The 17,356-nt window shown below is 38.0% G+C and overlaps 1 protein-coding gene across 1 annotated transcript in view; it reads right to left on the bottom strand.

Moving 5' to 3' along the window:
* TTN (titin) overlaps window positions 1-17,356 on the bottom strand; it is a 244,337-nt gene that overhangs the window by 107,515 nt on the left and 119,466 nt on the right. Inside the window, exons 158-180 of the mRNA XM_064660725.1 lie at window positions 17,194-17,316; window positions 16,189-16,445; window positions 15,907-16,089; window positions 15,180-15,741; window positions 13,559-13,642; window positions 11,660-11,667; window positions 11,194-11,260; window positions 10,164-10,247; window positions 9,018-9,101; window positions 8,649-8,759; window positions 8,165-8,290; window positions 7,817-7,900; window positions 6,787-6,870; window positions 5,625-5,708; window positions 5,256-5,366; window positions 4,855-5,076; window positions 4,537-4,635; window positions 4,213-4,296; window positions 3,529-3,612; window positions 2,964-3,059; window positions 2,324-2,398; window positions 1,317-1,397; window positions 58-162 (exon numbers count right to left, since the gene is read on the bottom strand). Coding sequence (XP_064516795.1) covers window positions 58-162; window positions 1,317-1,397; window positions 2,324-2,398; window positions 2,964-3,059; window positions 3,529-3,612; window positions 4,213-4,296; window positions 4,537-4,635; window positions 4,855-5,076; window positions 5,256-5,366; window positions 5,625-5,708; window positions 6,787-6,870; window positions 7,817-7,900; window positions 8,165-8,290; window positions 8,649-8,759; window positions 9,018-9,101; window positions 10,164-10,247; window positions 11,194-11,260; window positions 11,660-11,667; window positions 13,559-13,642; window positions 15,180-15,741; window positions 15,907-16,089; window positions 16,189-16,445; window positions 17,194-17,316 — 2,898 coding nt within the window. The remainder of the gene's footprint in view (window positions 1-57; window positions 163-1,316; window positions 1,398-2,323; window positions 2,399-2,963; window positions 3,060-3,528; window positions 3,613-4,212; window positions 4,297-4,536; window positions 4,636-4,854; window positions 5,077-5,255; window positions 5,367-5,624; window positions 5,709-6,786; window positions 6,871-7,816; window positions 7,901-8,164; window positions 8,291-8,648; window positions 8,760-9,017; window positions 9,102-10,163; window positions 10,248-11,193; window positions 11,261-11,659; window positions 11,668-13,558; window positions 13,643-15,179; window positions 15,742-15,906; window positions 16,090-16,188; window positions 16,446-17,193; window positions 17,317-17,356) is intronic.

Genomic DNA, 17,356 nt, shown 5'->3' with positions numbered 1-17,356 from the left:
ATTTTATTTTTTCTTTAAATTATAATTTACCAAATAGATTTGAATGCAATCTAGTACCTTCAGGTTTCTTAATTTTTTCTACTGGGGTAGGTACTGGTTTAACTTCTGGTTTAGGCTCTTTTTCTGGTTTAGGTTCTTCCTCTTCAGGTTTCTTTTTAAGAACTTCAAAAAAAAAGGAATTTCAGTTTTTAAAGCACAGGCAAACAAAGAATAAGACAGTGAACAAGAAAAGATTAAATATATATTATCAATCATAAAGAAACAGGAAAGTAAAATATATAGTTCAATACAAATGGAAGATTTTTGTAACTATTCAAGATACTACTCTGAAAGTCTTTTAAAATACAAATCAATTAGGGCAAAAAGAAGGTTTTAGTAAGAGTAGTCCATCTGAGAGGAAAGATGTCAATGTTAACTGTCTATAATGGAATAAAATTTCTTATAATATCATACATTTATTCACATATTTAAACGATGACTTACTATATGTAATTATGAATTAATAACTGGAGTTAAAGATGATTTTTAGGAAAAAATGCAGGAATATTATTAAACTTCTATTGACTTCAGAGAGAGAACAAGATTAAATCTTCAAGTATTATATTTGGAGAGTTCAAATTTATATAATATCTATTTTTCATTTTATTTATTTCACTTATTTTTGTCCTCTCAAACCTACATCTTGGATATCTAATAGATTGAAATATCTAATAGATTGAAATAACTGATGACTGAGGGGTCTGAAAAGTGGAATATCTATATTCTAATATGTTCTCTGAAATTTGAAGGTTGGCTGCAAGGTATTTAGGCACAAATCATCTGTCTGTGGTATTTCAAAGAGAATTGGAATTAGTGCTTATTTTTCTAAGCAATAGTTAAGCACAAAGGGACTCAGAATGTCCCAGACTCTGCAGGAAAGTGGACTAATGTCCAGTAGTACCACAGGATTCTGTGATCTGTGCACTACTTCTAAAAAACCATAAAATAGAGTACAGAGGCTACGTATGTAACTTTAACAACATTTACACTGTCACTGGACAGAGGTCCAGAAGCTGAAGACAGTGGAAAACTCTCAGCTCTAGTGTAAAGAGAGTTATAGGGAACTAGATTTTCAGTGTTCTGCTCTGTTTTCATTACAGACCCTTTGGATCTGAGAGACTTTCTGGCTATCCTCACTTCATCCCTGCAACTACAAAAGAGATAGTATTTGATTATGTAATTTTACATACCACACACATAAAACAATTTTACTTAGGGGAACATGCTGAACAAGGTTAATATGCTGGGTTTTTTACAACAGAGCCAAGTTACTATACCTCTTTTCAAAACAACTTCTTCTTTTGGTGGAGGAGTAGCCTCAGGAATTACTTTGCGAGGTTTCTTTACAAGTCCAGGCACTTAAAAGAATATTATTCCAGATTTTATTATAGGTTCATAACAGTCATAAGAGCTAACCAACAACTAGCCTGTCCAAACATACAAATCAAATGCTGGTTCACTACTGAATATTAAAAACAAAGGTAAAACTGCTGATATTGAAGTAAATAATTATAATATACTTTCTATATTATTTGCTTACAGCTGTCACCTAAGCTTATACATAAGAGAAAGTTTTCATACAAATCAACAGAAGAGAAGTATGGTTCGAGAAAACTATAAAGGTTATGTATTAAAAAAGAGTTATAGTAGCATTTTTATTTCCTTTTCCTCTTCCATTACAGACTTATGTTACATATCTATTCATCTGAGCTGACTGTCTGTGATATTCATATGGATCCATTGTAATTTCTAAATCTGGAACAGCATTAAGAAGAGATGTTCACTGCTTAGCTACTTAGCTGATCTTAAACTCCAGTACATATGAATAATATAAAGGAGTACTTGCAAAGTGGCTTGCTCAATACATTATTCCTTCCCATCTCTGGAAAGCGTCCTCTCATAAAAACAAGTTACATTTCAGAAAAATAATAAACTAGATATGTTGGAACAATGCTCTATATATTTAAACAGTATTTTATATTTTATTTTTCCCTAAGCAGAAAACCAAAGCGAGCATCTACACAAGTGACAAAACTCATAAAAACTTTCTCACTTTTCTATGATTCTGTCTATTGCATCTCAAGGATTGCATGACATGAGATTAAACTGGACATAAATAGAACACAAACATATACACCCAAGACAGGGGTGCACTGTTGAGCATAATTTAACATAGACAGCTTTTTGATATATCCGAGCCAATTAAAGAAGAAGATACTAAGAACTACAACTTTGGGCCCATGAGAGGCTTATTTTAAGTAAGATCCTTATAGTAGCTAGGTACCTTTAGCAGGTGGGGGTTCCAATTTCGGAGGCTCACCGGGTTTTGCAGTCACAGCTTTCTTCCTTGATTCAGGAGCTTTAAAGAAAATTATGTGAATTTTACAACACACATAATTAGATTAAAAACAAAAAGGAGCTTTCTAAAAAATCCAAACAACTGATTAATACTACTGATGTAATAGAAAGACAAAAGCTGCAAAGCAAAGATTCTTGCTGATTAACTGTTTAGAAAAAGTCAGATGGTCTGTAGGAAGCACAGTTGATTCAAAACCCAAGTTCATATAGTAACACCAGCAAATTATTGCTGGGGATTCTTTTCATTTGCAAGAATACGTTAAAGAGAGAAGAATTACTACGTTAAGGATAGAAGGAAGTGTTAACTTGGTTAAGATTGTTTTAATGAATTGGTTTTTTCCTGTTGAAAAGAATCCATGTAAACTGACTTGGCATAACACATAAAATGTAATGAGAGACTGAGCATTAGTAAGGCGCACCATTAAAGTGATAGTAAAATAGAAAAGAAATAAAAAAGACACAAAATGATTAACTTTTAAAGCACTCTTTTCAAGATACATCAGTATAGTTTTAAAAGATTATATGTTTGAGTTTCCACTGTTATTCGTGGCTTCAGATGATTATACCTTTAAGTAGATCTTTTGCCAGTTTAATATCTTCTGTTGGTGCAGCAGGTGGTGGTGGTTTTCGCTTTTCAGGGACCTTCTTTTCAGGTTGTAGCACTTTAAATAACATTAGGTAGATTTAGAACAAATATATTGTGATGGTAGTTATGTGAAGAGTAAAATACAAACTGAAAGACCACCATTTTCCATTTCCAGTGAAACCAGTGAAAAAATATCATTGAATTAAATGGGAGCATGAAAGAGCCTTAGGTTATTGCTTCATAGCATGCACACAATAGAAATATCCAAGCTGACTTAAAAAAGCATGTCAATAATATGAGAACAAAGGTGAACACCAAATGATGAGAAGACTCGTGTGGACAAGAAACAAAACAAAAGCATTTAAAATAATCTTTAAATTGTACGTAGAATTAAATGATCAGAAATAATTTGTAAAACATATTGACAAAGGAAAAATTACACAAAGACCTACAACATACAGACACATGTGAAGAATGACAGAATGAAGAATGCCCAGTAATGAAAGAAAGGTATCTGGCAGCCTCTAGGGAAGTACTTTGTATACCTTCAGCTGGTAAAGCTTCTTTGACTTCTACAACTGGAATTTCTTCTGCTTCTTCAGGCTCAGTCTCCTTTATGATTTCATATTCTTTAAAGAATATTGACAACTGGTGTAAGTTTTCAATTATAAGATGGCTTCACATGAACAATTAGATTGATATAACTACAAAGAAAGCTACTCCAAAAGACACAGACAAATACACATTAGGAAAACTAATCACTCAGTATCTGTTACCTTTGTGGTAAATGCAAGATTTTGAGAAACCACTCTCTTTCTAAGAATGAATCTGGGTTACGTGAAGAATAGTATTTTTTATGTATACAATATAAACTAAACATTAAATTTGTGGATGAGACATAATAGGAAAGAATAAAATCTTCAATGCTCTCTAATAATTTCAGATTACAAATATGAGGGTTTGAGAGACTCTAATTTAGTGGGAATTTACTATTATCTTAAAAATGACATAGTTTTTTAGGTATGTCCTGTGCAGGAGCACATACTATAATTCCAAAAATTAAAATATAATAGTAGACACAAGAAATATTGACTGCTATTATCTAAAATAGGAAATGAACAATTCACAAACATCACAATGAGAAAAAAGGAAAACATCTATTTTAAGCTTATATTTAGAAGAAGAGGACAAAGGATTGTCCTTATAGTAATAGCTATGATGGCACAAACCTTCACTTGGTAGTGATTCAGGTATTTTAGGAATAGCAACAGGTACTTTCTCCTCTGAGACAGGTTTCTTGGTTACCTCAGGCACTTAAAAAAAAATATTGTTTCTTTTATTTGTGTGTATATAAATGTACATATGATACACACAAAAAACAAAGACACTTAGCACACAATAACAGTGGCCATAATCATGAAAGACTGTGCTCCAGTCTCTCTCAAGGTAGTCTAAAAACAATTATCACATTTAATAGACTTAGTTGGGAACTAAGAAAAGAGAGAATATAGAAAACATTTATTCTCAGGAAATGTCATCCTGGCAATATATACCTTTGGTTGGAGAAGGCTCTGTTTTTTGTAATTGTGGCTTTTTAGGTGTAGTAAGAGGCACTTTCTCTTCTGGGACAGTTCTCTCTGGCACTTCAGGTGCTTTAAAGATATTAGTAAATTTTCATTTTTGTGAATATTAAGATACATATATATACATACAATAACGAAAAGTGCAATGTCTAAAAAGAGTAGGGCATACAAAACATAAAGAATAATAAAATTTTAAGTGACATATTATTAATTTAGCCCTGCATACATCAGTGAAACAAGTATCCAGAGAATAGAGAAAAGAAGAGACTCAGTCACTGATGTATGTACCTTTAACTGAAGGAACTGTATGTTTTTTAAGGACAGGCATAGGCTCCGGTACTTTCGGCACAGTCACAGGCTCTGGTTTCTTGGGCGCAGCCAAGGGTTTCTTGGGCACAGCTACAGGCTTCTTTGGCACACCCACAGGTTTCTTGGGCACAGCCACAGGCTTTGGGGGAATGACCACTGGCACCTCCTCTTCTGACTCTTTCTCCTCAGCCACTTCAGGCACTTTAAAGATATTAGTTATTTTTACTTGAATGCACTAAAGGTCATGCATATATAGACTCAAAATGACCAGATGCTCTCTCACCCCTCCCCACAGAGTGCAGAGGGGCAAGGAACACTCAATACTGCAGCAAAAAAAATCCAGAGGGCATGGAAGGCTCTTTCAGAGCACCACCATATACCTTCGGCTGGAGGAGCTTCTGGCTCTCCAGGCTCGGCAACCGGTGCCACCTCTTCTGGTGCTTCCACCTCCTCTTCCTCTTCCAGGACCTCAGCCTCAGGCATCTCGGGCACTTCAAAGATATTAGTGCGTTTCATTTTACATTGTTGAAAACACATGCCAAGTAGGAACAAAAACCAGGGCAACAGAGACACAGAACATCACAACACCAGCTCAAAACCTCACACGCCCATGCAGCACTCTTTCCCCAACACGCACAACCTTGACAGTCTCAGTCAGGAATCAGAGACAGCCCAAGAGAGGGTAGGACAGTGCTTAGGAGAAGAAGATTAAGTATCTCCTTTGTTAAGTTATCCATGAAGACAGGTACCTCTGGGTGTTGGAAGCTCTGGTGCTTTGGCAGTGGCCACAGGTAGTTTTTCCTCACGAATAACCTTCCTGGGCACCTCAGGTGCTTCAAAGATATTAGTAACAGTCAGTTTTATACAATAAAGAGGAAGATGTACAATGAAACATAGACTGGAGATGAGCTCATGAAAGTAACCAAACGGGTCTCACAACATCAACCCATGTCTCTCTCTCTCTCTCTCTCTCATTTGCTCTCTCTTGCTCTCAGACACACACCACCTCACACAGCACAGGCACAGAGGAGTGATGCCTAGTGAGTTCTCTGAGAAAACTGTTGGCTATGTTGAGGCACAGCTTGAGGTGTGAATTAGGATACATTGCTCTGTATTTAGCAGCCTTCCCTCCTTGGGAAGAGAGACTGTCATTCTCAGCCCCACCGGGATCCGCCTTTTCCCTGGGACCAACCCCAGCCCATATCTAATCTGTGCCATTCCTCATGAATCTGCTGGTGCTTGGAATTCAGCAGTCTGGGTAGAGACAGGGTGAGGACACAGTAGTTCTCTTTTCTCCCTATTTTTGTCCTCTATTTCTGTTCTTTGCCTATGCTTTTCTTTTTATTGGCTTATTTTCTTACCCTAACTACCTATTGTGCTTCAATTTTCATTGCACTGTGGCAACTTCCACAGCCTGTATGCTGCAATGGATTTTACAACGATTCTTTCTTCCTTATAAACCCTTGAATTATCAGCACTTTCTCTAAACACTTGATATGCTGTCACTTCTTACTGCACTCATGTGCATTGCTGAGTAAAAATTGGGTTTTCATTTCAAAAAATTTATGTCTGTCATAAAAACTACCTGAGTCTCTCTAAAGACTCATGTAGACATTCAGTGACAATTTAAGATAACAGAATTGGCCAGCCATATGAAAAACTTATGATAAATTGCTAAAATATATTATTTTTGTATCTACTGATTCAAAACAGGAGAACAAAACAGCCAATTCAAAATATAACCTGAGTTGTTGATAAAAAATACTAGATTATCAATTTCCTAACTGATACTTAACACAGGATGTAGAAATGTCACGAAATCACAAATGGACAGGACAACAGACATCAGAAGTAACATGTAAGTCAGTAAGAAACAGTCTCATTCAGACTGATGCACAGGGTGACAGGTACCTCGAACTGCGGCAGGTTCTGGCTTTTTTGGCACAGTTACGGGTATAGGCTCTTCCAGAACACCTTTCTTGGGCACCTTGGGCACTTCAAAGATATTAGTATATTTTAGTTTTGTGAGCACTGCAGATGTATACGAAACAATAAGACAGTCAATAGTATATTCACAGAATCTGTTTTGAGAAAGTGCTGGGGTTACATTCAGTCATCAGTTATGCTTTGCTTCAAAGCTGTGGAATGACCAGGGTGTCAAATACATCACACAGGAGGTGGGAATTCTGGGTTTGGGCTTAGTTTCTCAGTCAAGGTGGAGATGTAGAAAACATATGGCTTCTCAGTAACAGATGATCAGGGACTTATGGAATCCTACTGTATTTGTGCATCAGCCATATATAACACACAACTAGTTTAGCATTGTAACAATTTTTTAGGAAATTAGGATTTGCTTTATCATTACCTCCTTGTTTTTTACTATCAATTATTTCCATTCTTTACATATCCTTTAAAGTTTCTGTTTTCCACAGTTCTTGTCATTTAGATTCTATTGTTTTCAGAAATATGTATTTCTGTCTTGTCTTTTTGACTATATTAATGTGCTAGTAAGATAATCAGTAGATATATGCAGTCTTTTGCTAGTAAATCTACCTCATGCACATTGACATTAACTTACTTTCAAAGAGGTAGATAACTGATATTGCTGCTATCATTTGTTAGAAATTTCAGGGATGCAACATTTTGTTCTTTAAACTTAGGACTTATTTTCAGGTTCTTCAGCAGAAAAACGTTATTCTGCTTAAAATAAACATTCAGTAATTGTTTATTCTCAAACTTTACAAAAATATCAGAAAGCTGCAGATATTTTTCAAAGAATGGAATCTAGTTTTTCTGTCATTTCTTTGACACCCTACATTGCTTTTCATATTTTTTAGGCACCTATCTCCAATAGGCCATCATCAGAAAAATTAGTTGAACTGAAGTCCAGAAGAGCATGACGTTTCTTTCTAACGATGATACTAAGAGTGATGATCTGTACCTTTGCCTGGTGGTGGTTCTGGTTGTTTGGGTACAGCAACAGGTGGCTTTTCCTGTGGGACATCTTTCTTGGGCACCTTGAGCACTTTAAAGATATTATTTCCTCTTAATTTCAAAGTTAAATTAGCAGAAAAGCTCATAACATTTGAGACAAAATCAAAGAATTTAGATATTTCTTAACACTGTGACATTCCTCTAGTGACTGGATGGTTAGTCACATGCACAAAGATAGTTCAGCAGAGGCTAAGGGTAGAGGACAAATAACAAATCTTACAGAAAAGAAGGGATAGCAAATGAAAATACTAATCGGTACACTAAAATAAAAGGTAACACTCTCCAGAAGATATACCTTTAGCTTGTGGAGGTTCTGTTTTCTTTGGCACAGCCACAGGTTTCTTGGACACAGCCACAGGCTTTGGGGGAATGACTGCTGGCACCTCCTTCTCCGCCTCTTCCTCCTCAGTCACCTCAGGCACTTAAAAGATATTAGATCCTTTTACTTGACTGAGCTTAAAATCAGCAAAGAGTCAAATGGCAAGCAGCAAAGCAGGAAAGTAAACACTTGATAGAGTACCAAGGAATCCTTTTCAGTTAATCACTCTTACTTCAGGTGGACTACTCACAGTAGTATGGCCCAAGTATGGGCTTATGAGGGAGGGGATCCTGGTGAGCCCCACCCCCTCTTGCAGGAATGTACTGATGCATAGAGGCACAAAATGACCAGATGCTGCTCTCACCCTTCCCCACAGAGTGCAGAGGGGCAAGGAACACTCAATACTGCAGCAAAAAAATCCAGAGGGCATGGAAGGCTCTTTCAGAGCACCACCATATACCTTCGGCTGGAGGAGCTTCTGGCTCTCCAGGCTCGGCAACCGGTGCCACCTCTTCTGGTGCTTCCACCTCCTCTTCCTCTTCCAGGACCTCAGCCTCAGGCATCTCGGGCACTTCAAAGATATTAGTGCGTTTCATTTTACATTGTTGAAAACACATGCCAAGTAGGAACAAAAACCAGGGCAACAGAGACACAGAACATCACAACACCAGCTCAAAACCTCACACGCCCATGCAGCACTCCTTCCCCAACATGCACAACCTTGACAGTCACAGTCAGGAATCAGAGACAGCCCAAGAGAGGGTAGGACAGTGCTTAGGAGAAGAAGATTAAGTATCTCCTTTGTTAAGTTATCCATGAAGACAGGTACCTCTGGGTGTTGGAAGCTCTGGTGCTTTGGCAGTGGCCACAGGTAGTTTTTCCTCACGAGTAACCTTCCTGGGCACCTCAGGTGCTTCAAAGATATTAGTAACAGTCAGTTTTATACAATAAAGAGGAAGATGTACAATGAAACATAGACTGGAGATGAGCTCATGAAAGTAACCAAACAGGTCTCACAACATCAACCCATGTCTCCCTTTCTCTCTCTTGCTCTCAGACACACACCACCTCACACAGCACAGGCACAGAGGAGTGATGCCTAGTGAGTTCTCTGAGAAAACTGTTGGCTATGTTTAGGTACAGCTTGAGGTGCGAATTAGGATACATTGCTCTGTATTTAGCAGCCTTCCCTCCTTGGGAGGAGAGACTGTCATTCTCAGCCCTGCGGGGATCCGCCTTTTCCCTGGGACCAACCCCAGCCCATATCTAATCTGTGCCATTCCTCATGAATCTGCTGGTGCTTGGAATTCAGCAGTCTGGGTAGAGACAGGGTGAGGACACAGTAGTTCTCTTTTCTCCCTATTTTTGTCCTCTATTTCTGTTCTTTGCCTATGCTTTTCTTTTTATTGGCTTATTTTCTTACCCTAACTACCTACTGTGCTTCAATTTTCATTTCACTGTGGCAACTTCCACAGCCTGTATGCTGCAATGGATTTTACAACGATTCTTTTTCTTCTTTATAAACCCCCAAATTATCAGCACTTTTTCTAAGCACTTGATATGCTGTCACTTCTTACTGCACTCATGTGCATTGCTGAGTAAAAATTGGGTTTTCATTTCAAAAAATTTATGTCTGTCATAAAAACTACCTGAGTCTCTCTAAAGACTCATGTAGACATTCAGTGACAATTTAAGATAACAGAATTGGCCAGCCATATGAAAAACTTATGATAAATTGCTAAAATATATTATTTTTGTATCTACTGATTCAAAACAGGAGAACAAAACAGCCAATTCAAAATATAACCTGAGTTGTTGATAAAAAATACTAGATTATCAATTTCCTAACTGATACTTAACACAGGATGTAGAAATGTCACGAAATCACAAATGGACAGGACAACAGACATCAGAAGTAACATGTAAGTCAGTAAGAAACAGTCTCATTCAGACTGATGCACAGGGTGACAGGTACCTCGAACTGCGGCAGGTTCTGGCTTTTTTGGCACAGTTACGGGTATAGGCTCTTCCAGAACACCTTTCTTGGGCACCTTGGGCACTTCAAAGATATTAGTATATTTTAGTTTTGTGAGCACTGCAGATGTATACGAAACAATAAGACAGTCAATAGTATATTCACAGAATCTGTTTTGAGAAAGTGCTGGGGTTACATTCAGTCATCAGTTATGCTTTGCTTCAAAGCTGTGGAATGACCAGGGTGTCAAATACATCACACAGGAGGTGGGAATTCTGGGTTTGGTCTTAGTTTCTCAGTCAAGGTGGAGATGTAGAAAACATATGGCTTCTCAGTAACAGATGATCAGGGACTTATGGAATCCTACTGTATTTGTGCATCAGCCATATATAACACACAACTAGTTTAGCATTGTAACAATTTTTTAGGAAATTAGCATTTGCTTTATCATTACCTCCTTGTTTTTTACTATCAATTATTTCCATTCTTTACATATCCTTTAAAGTTTCTGTTTTCCACAGTTCTTGTCATTTAGATTCTATTGTTTTCAGAAATATGTATTTCTGTCTTGTCTTTTTGACTATATTAATGTGCTAGTAAGATAATCAGTAGATATATGCAGTCTTTTGCTAGTAAATCTACCTCATGCACATTGACATTAACTTACTTTCAAAGAGGTAGATAACTGATATTGCTGCTATCATTTGTTAGAAATTTCAGGGATGCAACATTTTGTTCTTTAAACTTAGGACTTATTTTCAGGCTCTTCAGCAGAAAAACGTTATTCTGCTTAAAATAAACATTCAGTAATTGTTTATTCTCAAACTTTACAAAAATATCAGAAAGCTGCAGATATTTTTCAAAGAATGGAATCTAGTTTTTCTGTCATTTCTTTGACACCCTACATTGCTTTTCATATTTTTTAGGCACCTATCTCCAATAGGCCATCATCAGAAAAATTAGTTGAACTGAAGTCCAGAAGAGCATGACGTTTCTTTCTAACGATGATACTAAGAGTGATGATCTGTACCTTTGCCTGCTGGTGGTTCTGGTTGTTTGGGTACAGCAACGGGTGGCTTTTCCTGTGGGACATCTTTCTTGGGCACCTTGAGCACTTTAAAGATATTATTTCCTCTTAATTTCAAAGTTAAATTAGCAGAAAAGCTCATAACATTTGAGACAAAATCAAAGAATTTAGATATTTCTTAACACTGTGACATTCCTCTAGTGACTGGATGGTTAGTCACATGCACAAAGATAGTTCAGCAGAGGCTAAGGGTAGAGGACAAATAACAAATCTTACAGAAAAGAAGGGATAACAAATGAAAATACTAATCGATACACTAAAATAAGAGGTAACACTCTCCAGAAGATATACCTTTAGCTTGTGGAGGTTCTGTTTTCTTTGGCACAGCCACAGGTTTCTTGGACACAGCCACAGGCTTTGGGGGAATGACTGCTGGCACCTCCTTCTCTGCCTCTTCCTCCTCAGTCACCTCAGGCACTTAAAAGATATTAGATCCTTTTACTTGACTGAGCTTAAAATCAGCAAAGAGTCAAATGGCAAGCAGCAAAGCAGGAAAGTAAACACTTGATAGAGTACCAAGGAATCCTTTTCAGTTAATCACTCTTACTTCAGGTGGACTACTCACAGTAGTATGGTCCAAGTATGGGCTTATGAGGGAGGGGATCCTGGTGAGCCCCACCCCCTCTTGCAGGAATGTACTGATGCATAGAGGCACAAAATGACCAGATGCTGCTCTCACCCTTCCCCACAGAGTGCAGAGGGGCAAGGAACACTCAATACTGCAGCAAAAAAATCCAGAGGGCATGGAAGGCTCTTTCAGAGCACCACCATATACCTTCAGCTGGAGGAGCTTCTGGCTCTCCAGGCTCGGCAACCGGTGCCACCTCTTCTGGTGCTTCCACCTCCTCTTCCTCTTCCAGAACCTCAGCCTCAGGCATCTCGGGCACTTCAAAGATATTAGTGCGTTTCATTTTACATTGTTGAAAACACATGCCAAGTAGGAACAAAAACCAGGGCAACAGAGACACAGAACATCACAACACCAGCTCAAAACCTCACACGCCCATGCAGCACTCTTTCCCCAACACGCACAACCTTGACAGTCTCAGTCAGGAATCAGAGACAGCCCAAGAGAGGGTAGGACAGTGCTTAGGAGAAGAAGATTAAGTATCTCCTTTGTTAAGTTATCCATGAAGACAGGTACCTCTGGGTGTTGGAAGCTCTGGTGCTTTGGCAGTGGCCACAGGTAGTTTTTCCTCACGAGTAACCTTCCTGGGCACCTCAGGTGCTTCAAAGATATTAGTAACAGTCAGTTTTATACAATAAAGAGGAAGATGCACAATGAAACAGAGACTGGAGATGAGCTCATGAAAGTCACCAAACAGGTCTCACAACATCAACCCATGTCTCTCTCTCTCTCTCTCTCTCATTTGCTCTCTCTTGCTCTCAGACACACAACATCTCACACAGCACAGGCACAGAGGAGTGATGCCTAGTGAGTTCTCTGAGAAAACTGTTGGCTATGTTTAGGTACAGCTTGAGGTGCAAATTAGGATACATTGCTCTGTATTTAGCAGCCTTCCCTCCTTGGGAGGAGAGACTGTCATTCTCAGCCCTGCGGGGATCCAGCTTTTCCCTGGGACCAACCCCAGCCCATATCTAATCTGTGCCATTCCTCATGAATCTGCTGGTGCTTGGAATTCAGCAGTCTTGGTAGAGACAGGGTGAGGACACAGTAGTTCTCTTTTCTCCCTATTTTTGTCCTCTATTTCTGTTCTTTGCCTATGCTTTTCTTTTTATTGGCTTATTTTCTTACCCTAACTACCTATTGCGTTTCAATTTTCATTGCACTGTGGCAACTTCCACAGCCTGTATGCTGCAATGGATTTTACAATGATTCCTTTTCTTCCTTATAAAGTCCCAAATTATCAGCACTTTTTCTAAGCACTTGATATGCTGTCACTTCTTACTGCACTCATGTGCATTGCTGAGTAAAAATTGGGTTTTCATTTCAAAAAATTTATGTCTGTCATAAAAACTACCTGAGTCTCTCTAAAGACTCATGTAGACATTCAGTGACAATTTAAGATAACAGAATTGGCCAGCCATATGAAAAACTTATGATAAATTGCTAAAATATATTATTTTTGTATCTACTGATTCAAAACAGGAGAACAAAACAGCCAATTCAAAATATAACCTGAGTTGCTGATAAAAAATACTAGAGTATCAATTTCCTAACTGTTACTTAACACAGGATGTAGAAATGTCATGAAATCACAAATGGACAGGACAACAGACATCAGAAGTAACATGTAAGACAGTAAGAAACAGTCTCATTCAGACTGATGCACAGGGTGACAGGTACCTCGAACTGTGGCAGGTTCTGGCTTTTTTGGCACAGTTACAGGTATAGGCTCTTCCAGAACACCTTTCTTGGGCACCTTGGGCACTTCAAAGATATTAGTATATTTTAGTTTTGTGAGCACTGCAGATGTATACGAAACAATAAGACAGTCAATAGTATATTCACAGAATCTGTTTTGAGAAAGTGCTGTGGTTACATTCAGTCATAAGTTATGCTTTGCTTCAAAGCTGTGGAATGACCAGGGTGTCAAATACATCACACAGGAGGTGGGAATTCTGGGTTTGGTCTTAGTTTCTCAGTCAAGGTGGAGATGTAGAAAACATATGGCTTCTCAGTAACAGATGATCAGGGACTTACGGAATCCTACTGTATTTGTGCATCAGCCATGTTTCATTAAAGACTGTGTGTTCTGTCCTGGTTTAGGTAGTTACTGTCATCTTTTTACTTGTTACTTGGATAATATCACTATTTTTATCCTTCAGGTTGACTTCACCTTTCTTTTTCTGTCTTTGCATGTTTCCTCTCTTCTTTAACTTATCACATTTTCCTTCTAACATCTCCTGGCTTCCATTCTAATTACTAGATGTTGCTTATAAGTATTTCCTCTTATATTAATTTAAATTTTTTGAAAGATTATATCATTACTTTGAGTCAGTACTTCACAGTATTTCAGATGGAGAGAATCTGGTGGCAGAATGAACGTTTTCTCATAGAATTTTAGAATCATTTAGTTTGGAAAAAACCTTTAAAATCATCAAGTCTAACTGTAAACGTAACACTGCCAAGCCCCATTAAACCATGTACTAAGCCATCTCTACTAATAATGTGAACAACTGTTTATGAATTCATTCTCTTGTTAGCATCTTTAAGTTTTTAGCATTTTTTCATAGACATAAGTTCATCATATCTGCTTGATATGTCTTAAACCTAGTACAGCAAAAGTTTGTATGGTTTTAGTTGAGGAAATATTTGACACCCCTGCACAGCAATTCATATTTGGTATATCTCTCACATTTTTGATATCAAAGTATACAGTGAAAGATCAATTTGAACTGAGACTCTTTAAAAAAAAACCCAACAACACCCTTCCTTACGATGATAATAGTGGTGACATGTACCTTTAGGAAGCGAAGCTCCTGTTTTTTTAGATACAGCAGGGGGCAGTTTCTCCTCTGGAACAGTCCTCTCAACCATCTCAGGCACTTCAAAGATATTAGTGCATTTAATTTTACAACAACAATAAAACAATGTAAGTACAGAGACTGAAACACAGAGGACAACAGAAATGTTCTGAAATAACAAATCAGCACACGCTCATATTCAGTGCAATTTGTTTAGCAAGCATCATTTAAAACAGATCCAGAACGAGAGACAGAACAAAAGATGTTAAGATCATACTTAGGAGAAGACTAGGTGTGCTTGTCATGTATTCATGATAACATGTAGACTGATGGAGTGTTTGATTTCTCAGGAACAGTTAGAGGAATTTTCTGTTCTGGGAATGTCTTTCAGGCATTGCATATTTAAAGATATTAGTTATGTTTATTAAGCTTTAAAATGAGCAGTGAAACATAACACACTCAAGAGAAGGAAAAGAGATCCTATGCATAAGAAGAGGTACCTTTAGTCTGTGCAGCTGCTCGCTTTTTAGGTATAGCAATATGCTCTTGCTTTTCGGGCAACTTGGCTGGTGGTGGTTCCTCCGGTGCCAAAACAAGGTCTGGTTCTTTGGATGCCACTTCAGGCTTTGGTTTTTGAAGTGGTGTAGAAGATTCTAGTTTTTGGGGTGCTAAAACTGTTTCTGATTCCTCAGGCAGTATGACAGGTTCTGGTTCGCAGGGTGCCACAACAGGCTTTGATTTTCTGGACACTGCAAAAGGCTTTGGCTTTTGGAAATCTGCAGCAAAGTCTGTTTCCTCAGCTGCTACAAGCTCTGTTTTTTGGGTCAGCACAAAATGTTTTGTTTTAGGGGGCACCAAACCAGGTTTTGATTTTTTGGTTGATTCAACTATCTCTGACTCCTCAGACACCACTGTGAGCTTAGGTTCCTTGGGGGCTATAAGTGGTTCTGGTTTCTGGGATTCCAGAACTGGCTTTGGTTTTGAGGGCATCACACCATGTTTTAACTTTTGAGGTGGCACATCATGCTTGGGTTCCTCAGATACCACAATAAACTCTTGTTTCTCAAGCACTACAACATGTTCTGGTTCTTGGTGTTCCAAAACAGGCTTATGTTTTGGGGGCATCACACCATGTTTTAGTTTTCGGGGCTCTGCATCAGGTTTGGGTTCCTCAGATATCACAACAAACTCTTGTTTCTCTACAACATGTTCTTGTTTCACTACAACTTGTTTCACTACAACATGTTCTGGTTCTTGTTGTTCCAAAACAGGCTTCTGTTTTGGGGGCATCACACCATGTTTTAACTTTTGGGGTGGCACATCAAGCTTGGGTTCCTCAGATACCACAATAAACTCTTGTTTCTCAAGCACTACAACATGTTCTGGTTCTTGTTGTTCCAAAACAGGCTTCTGTTTTGGGGACATCACACCATGTTTTAGTTTTCGGGGCTCTGCATCAGGCTTGGGTTCCTCAGATACCACAGCAAACTCTTGTTTCTCAAGCACAACAGCATGCTCTGGTTTTTGAGATGCCACAACAGATTTGAGTTTTTGGGATGTCAAAACAGTCTCGGGCTCCTCAGATGCCAGAAAACGGTCTAGTTTTTCAGTTGCCACTACAACCTTTTGCTTTCGGGCCACTTTAGCCACTTGCGGTTCTTGCAGTTCCACCTCTTGAGGCTTTGCTTTTGGGGGTCCTGCAATGGACTTTGGTTTTCGGGAAACTGGAACAGGTACTTCCTTTTCTGGGAAAGTTGTCTTGGCCACTTTATGTACATAAAAGATATTAGTTCTAAATTTAACAATGCCACTGACAATCATGCCAAAATTAAGTCAATCATAAAACACAAAAACACAATTGTAATGCAAATATTAAAAACATTTCAGATACTGATCATTTATGTTGCCCTTTTTAATGATGAATTTATGACATTTTTGCTTTTTTCTCTTTTCTCTCAAGTGTACACACACACAAAACTCATGCCCCCATATGAACGTACACACATGCACTCATAGTACAACTTAAACAGTAAGTACAATCCATGATAATTTCAAGCAGAATGGACGGGACAAAAGATATTAATAGCACTGCAGGGAATTAGCTGAAGATACTTTTAAGAAATATCAGTGATGGCATCTAGTTTTTCTTGACGGAGCTTCTGGAATTTCAATCATATTGATATTTTCTGCCCTCAGCTACTAGAATGGATATTTTCTTTTCTTCTATTATAACTTTGAAGATATTAGCTGTGGTTGTTTTCATGAACCCAAGCAGGTAGAATGATAAGAATAATCAAAAATTGTAAGAAGAAATATAAAATATAGACAATTCAGACACGCAAGATTTGCCCCTATTTTTCAAAAACAACCATGTATGTCTGTTTCACACACACATGCAGGTGGATAGAACAAGTTTAACATAGAATCTCAGAAAACAGAAGGCCTGGGTAATTATAATATTAAAGAAAAGAGGAAAAACATTGCTTTTGTTATTTTGTTAGTGTTGAAATTTACCTTCCTTTGGTAGAGGTTCTGGTTCTTCCGGTGCAGCCTCTGGTTCTGGGACAACCACAGGTTCTGGTATTTTAGGCACAGGTATTTTCTTTTCTGGAACAGCTTTCTTCGTCACCTCTGGTTCTTTAAAGACATTTGTTTGTTTTAGTGTTAGGAGTTTGAA

Source organism: Pseudopipra pipra, chromosome 7 (genome assembly GCF_036250125.1).
Source record: "Pseudopipra pipra isolate bDixPip1 chromosome 7, bDixPip1.hap1, whole genome shotgun sequence".
Taxonomy (NCBI): Eukaryota; Metazoa; Chordata; class Aves; order Passeriformes; family Pipridae; genus Pseudopipra; species Pseudopipra pipra.
This window is presented reverse-complemented; position numbering and strand designations above follow the sequence as displayed.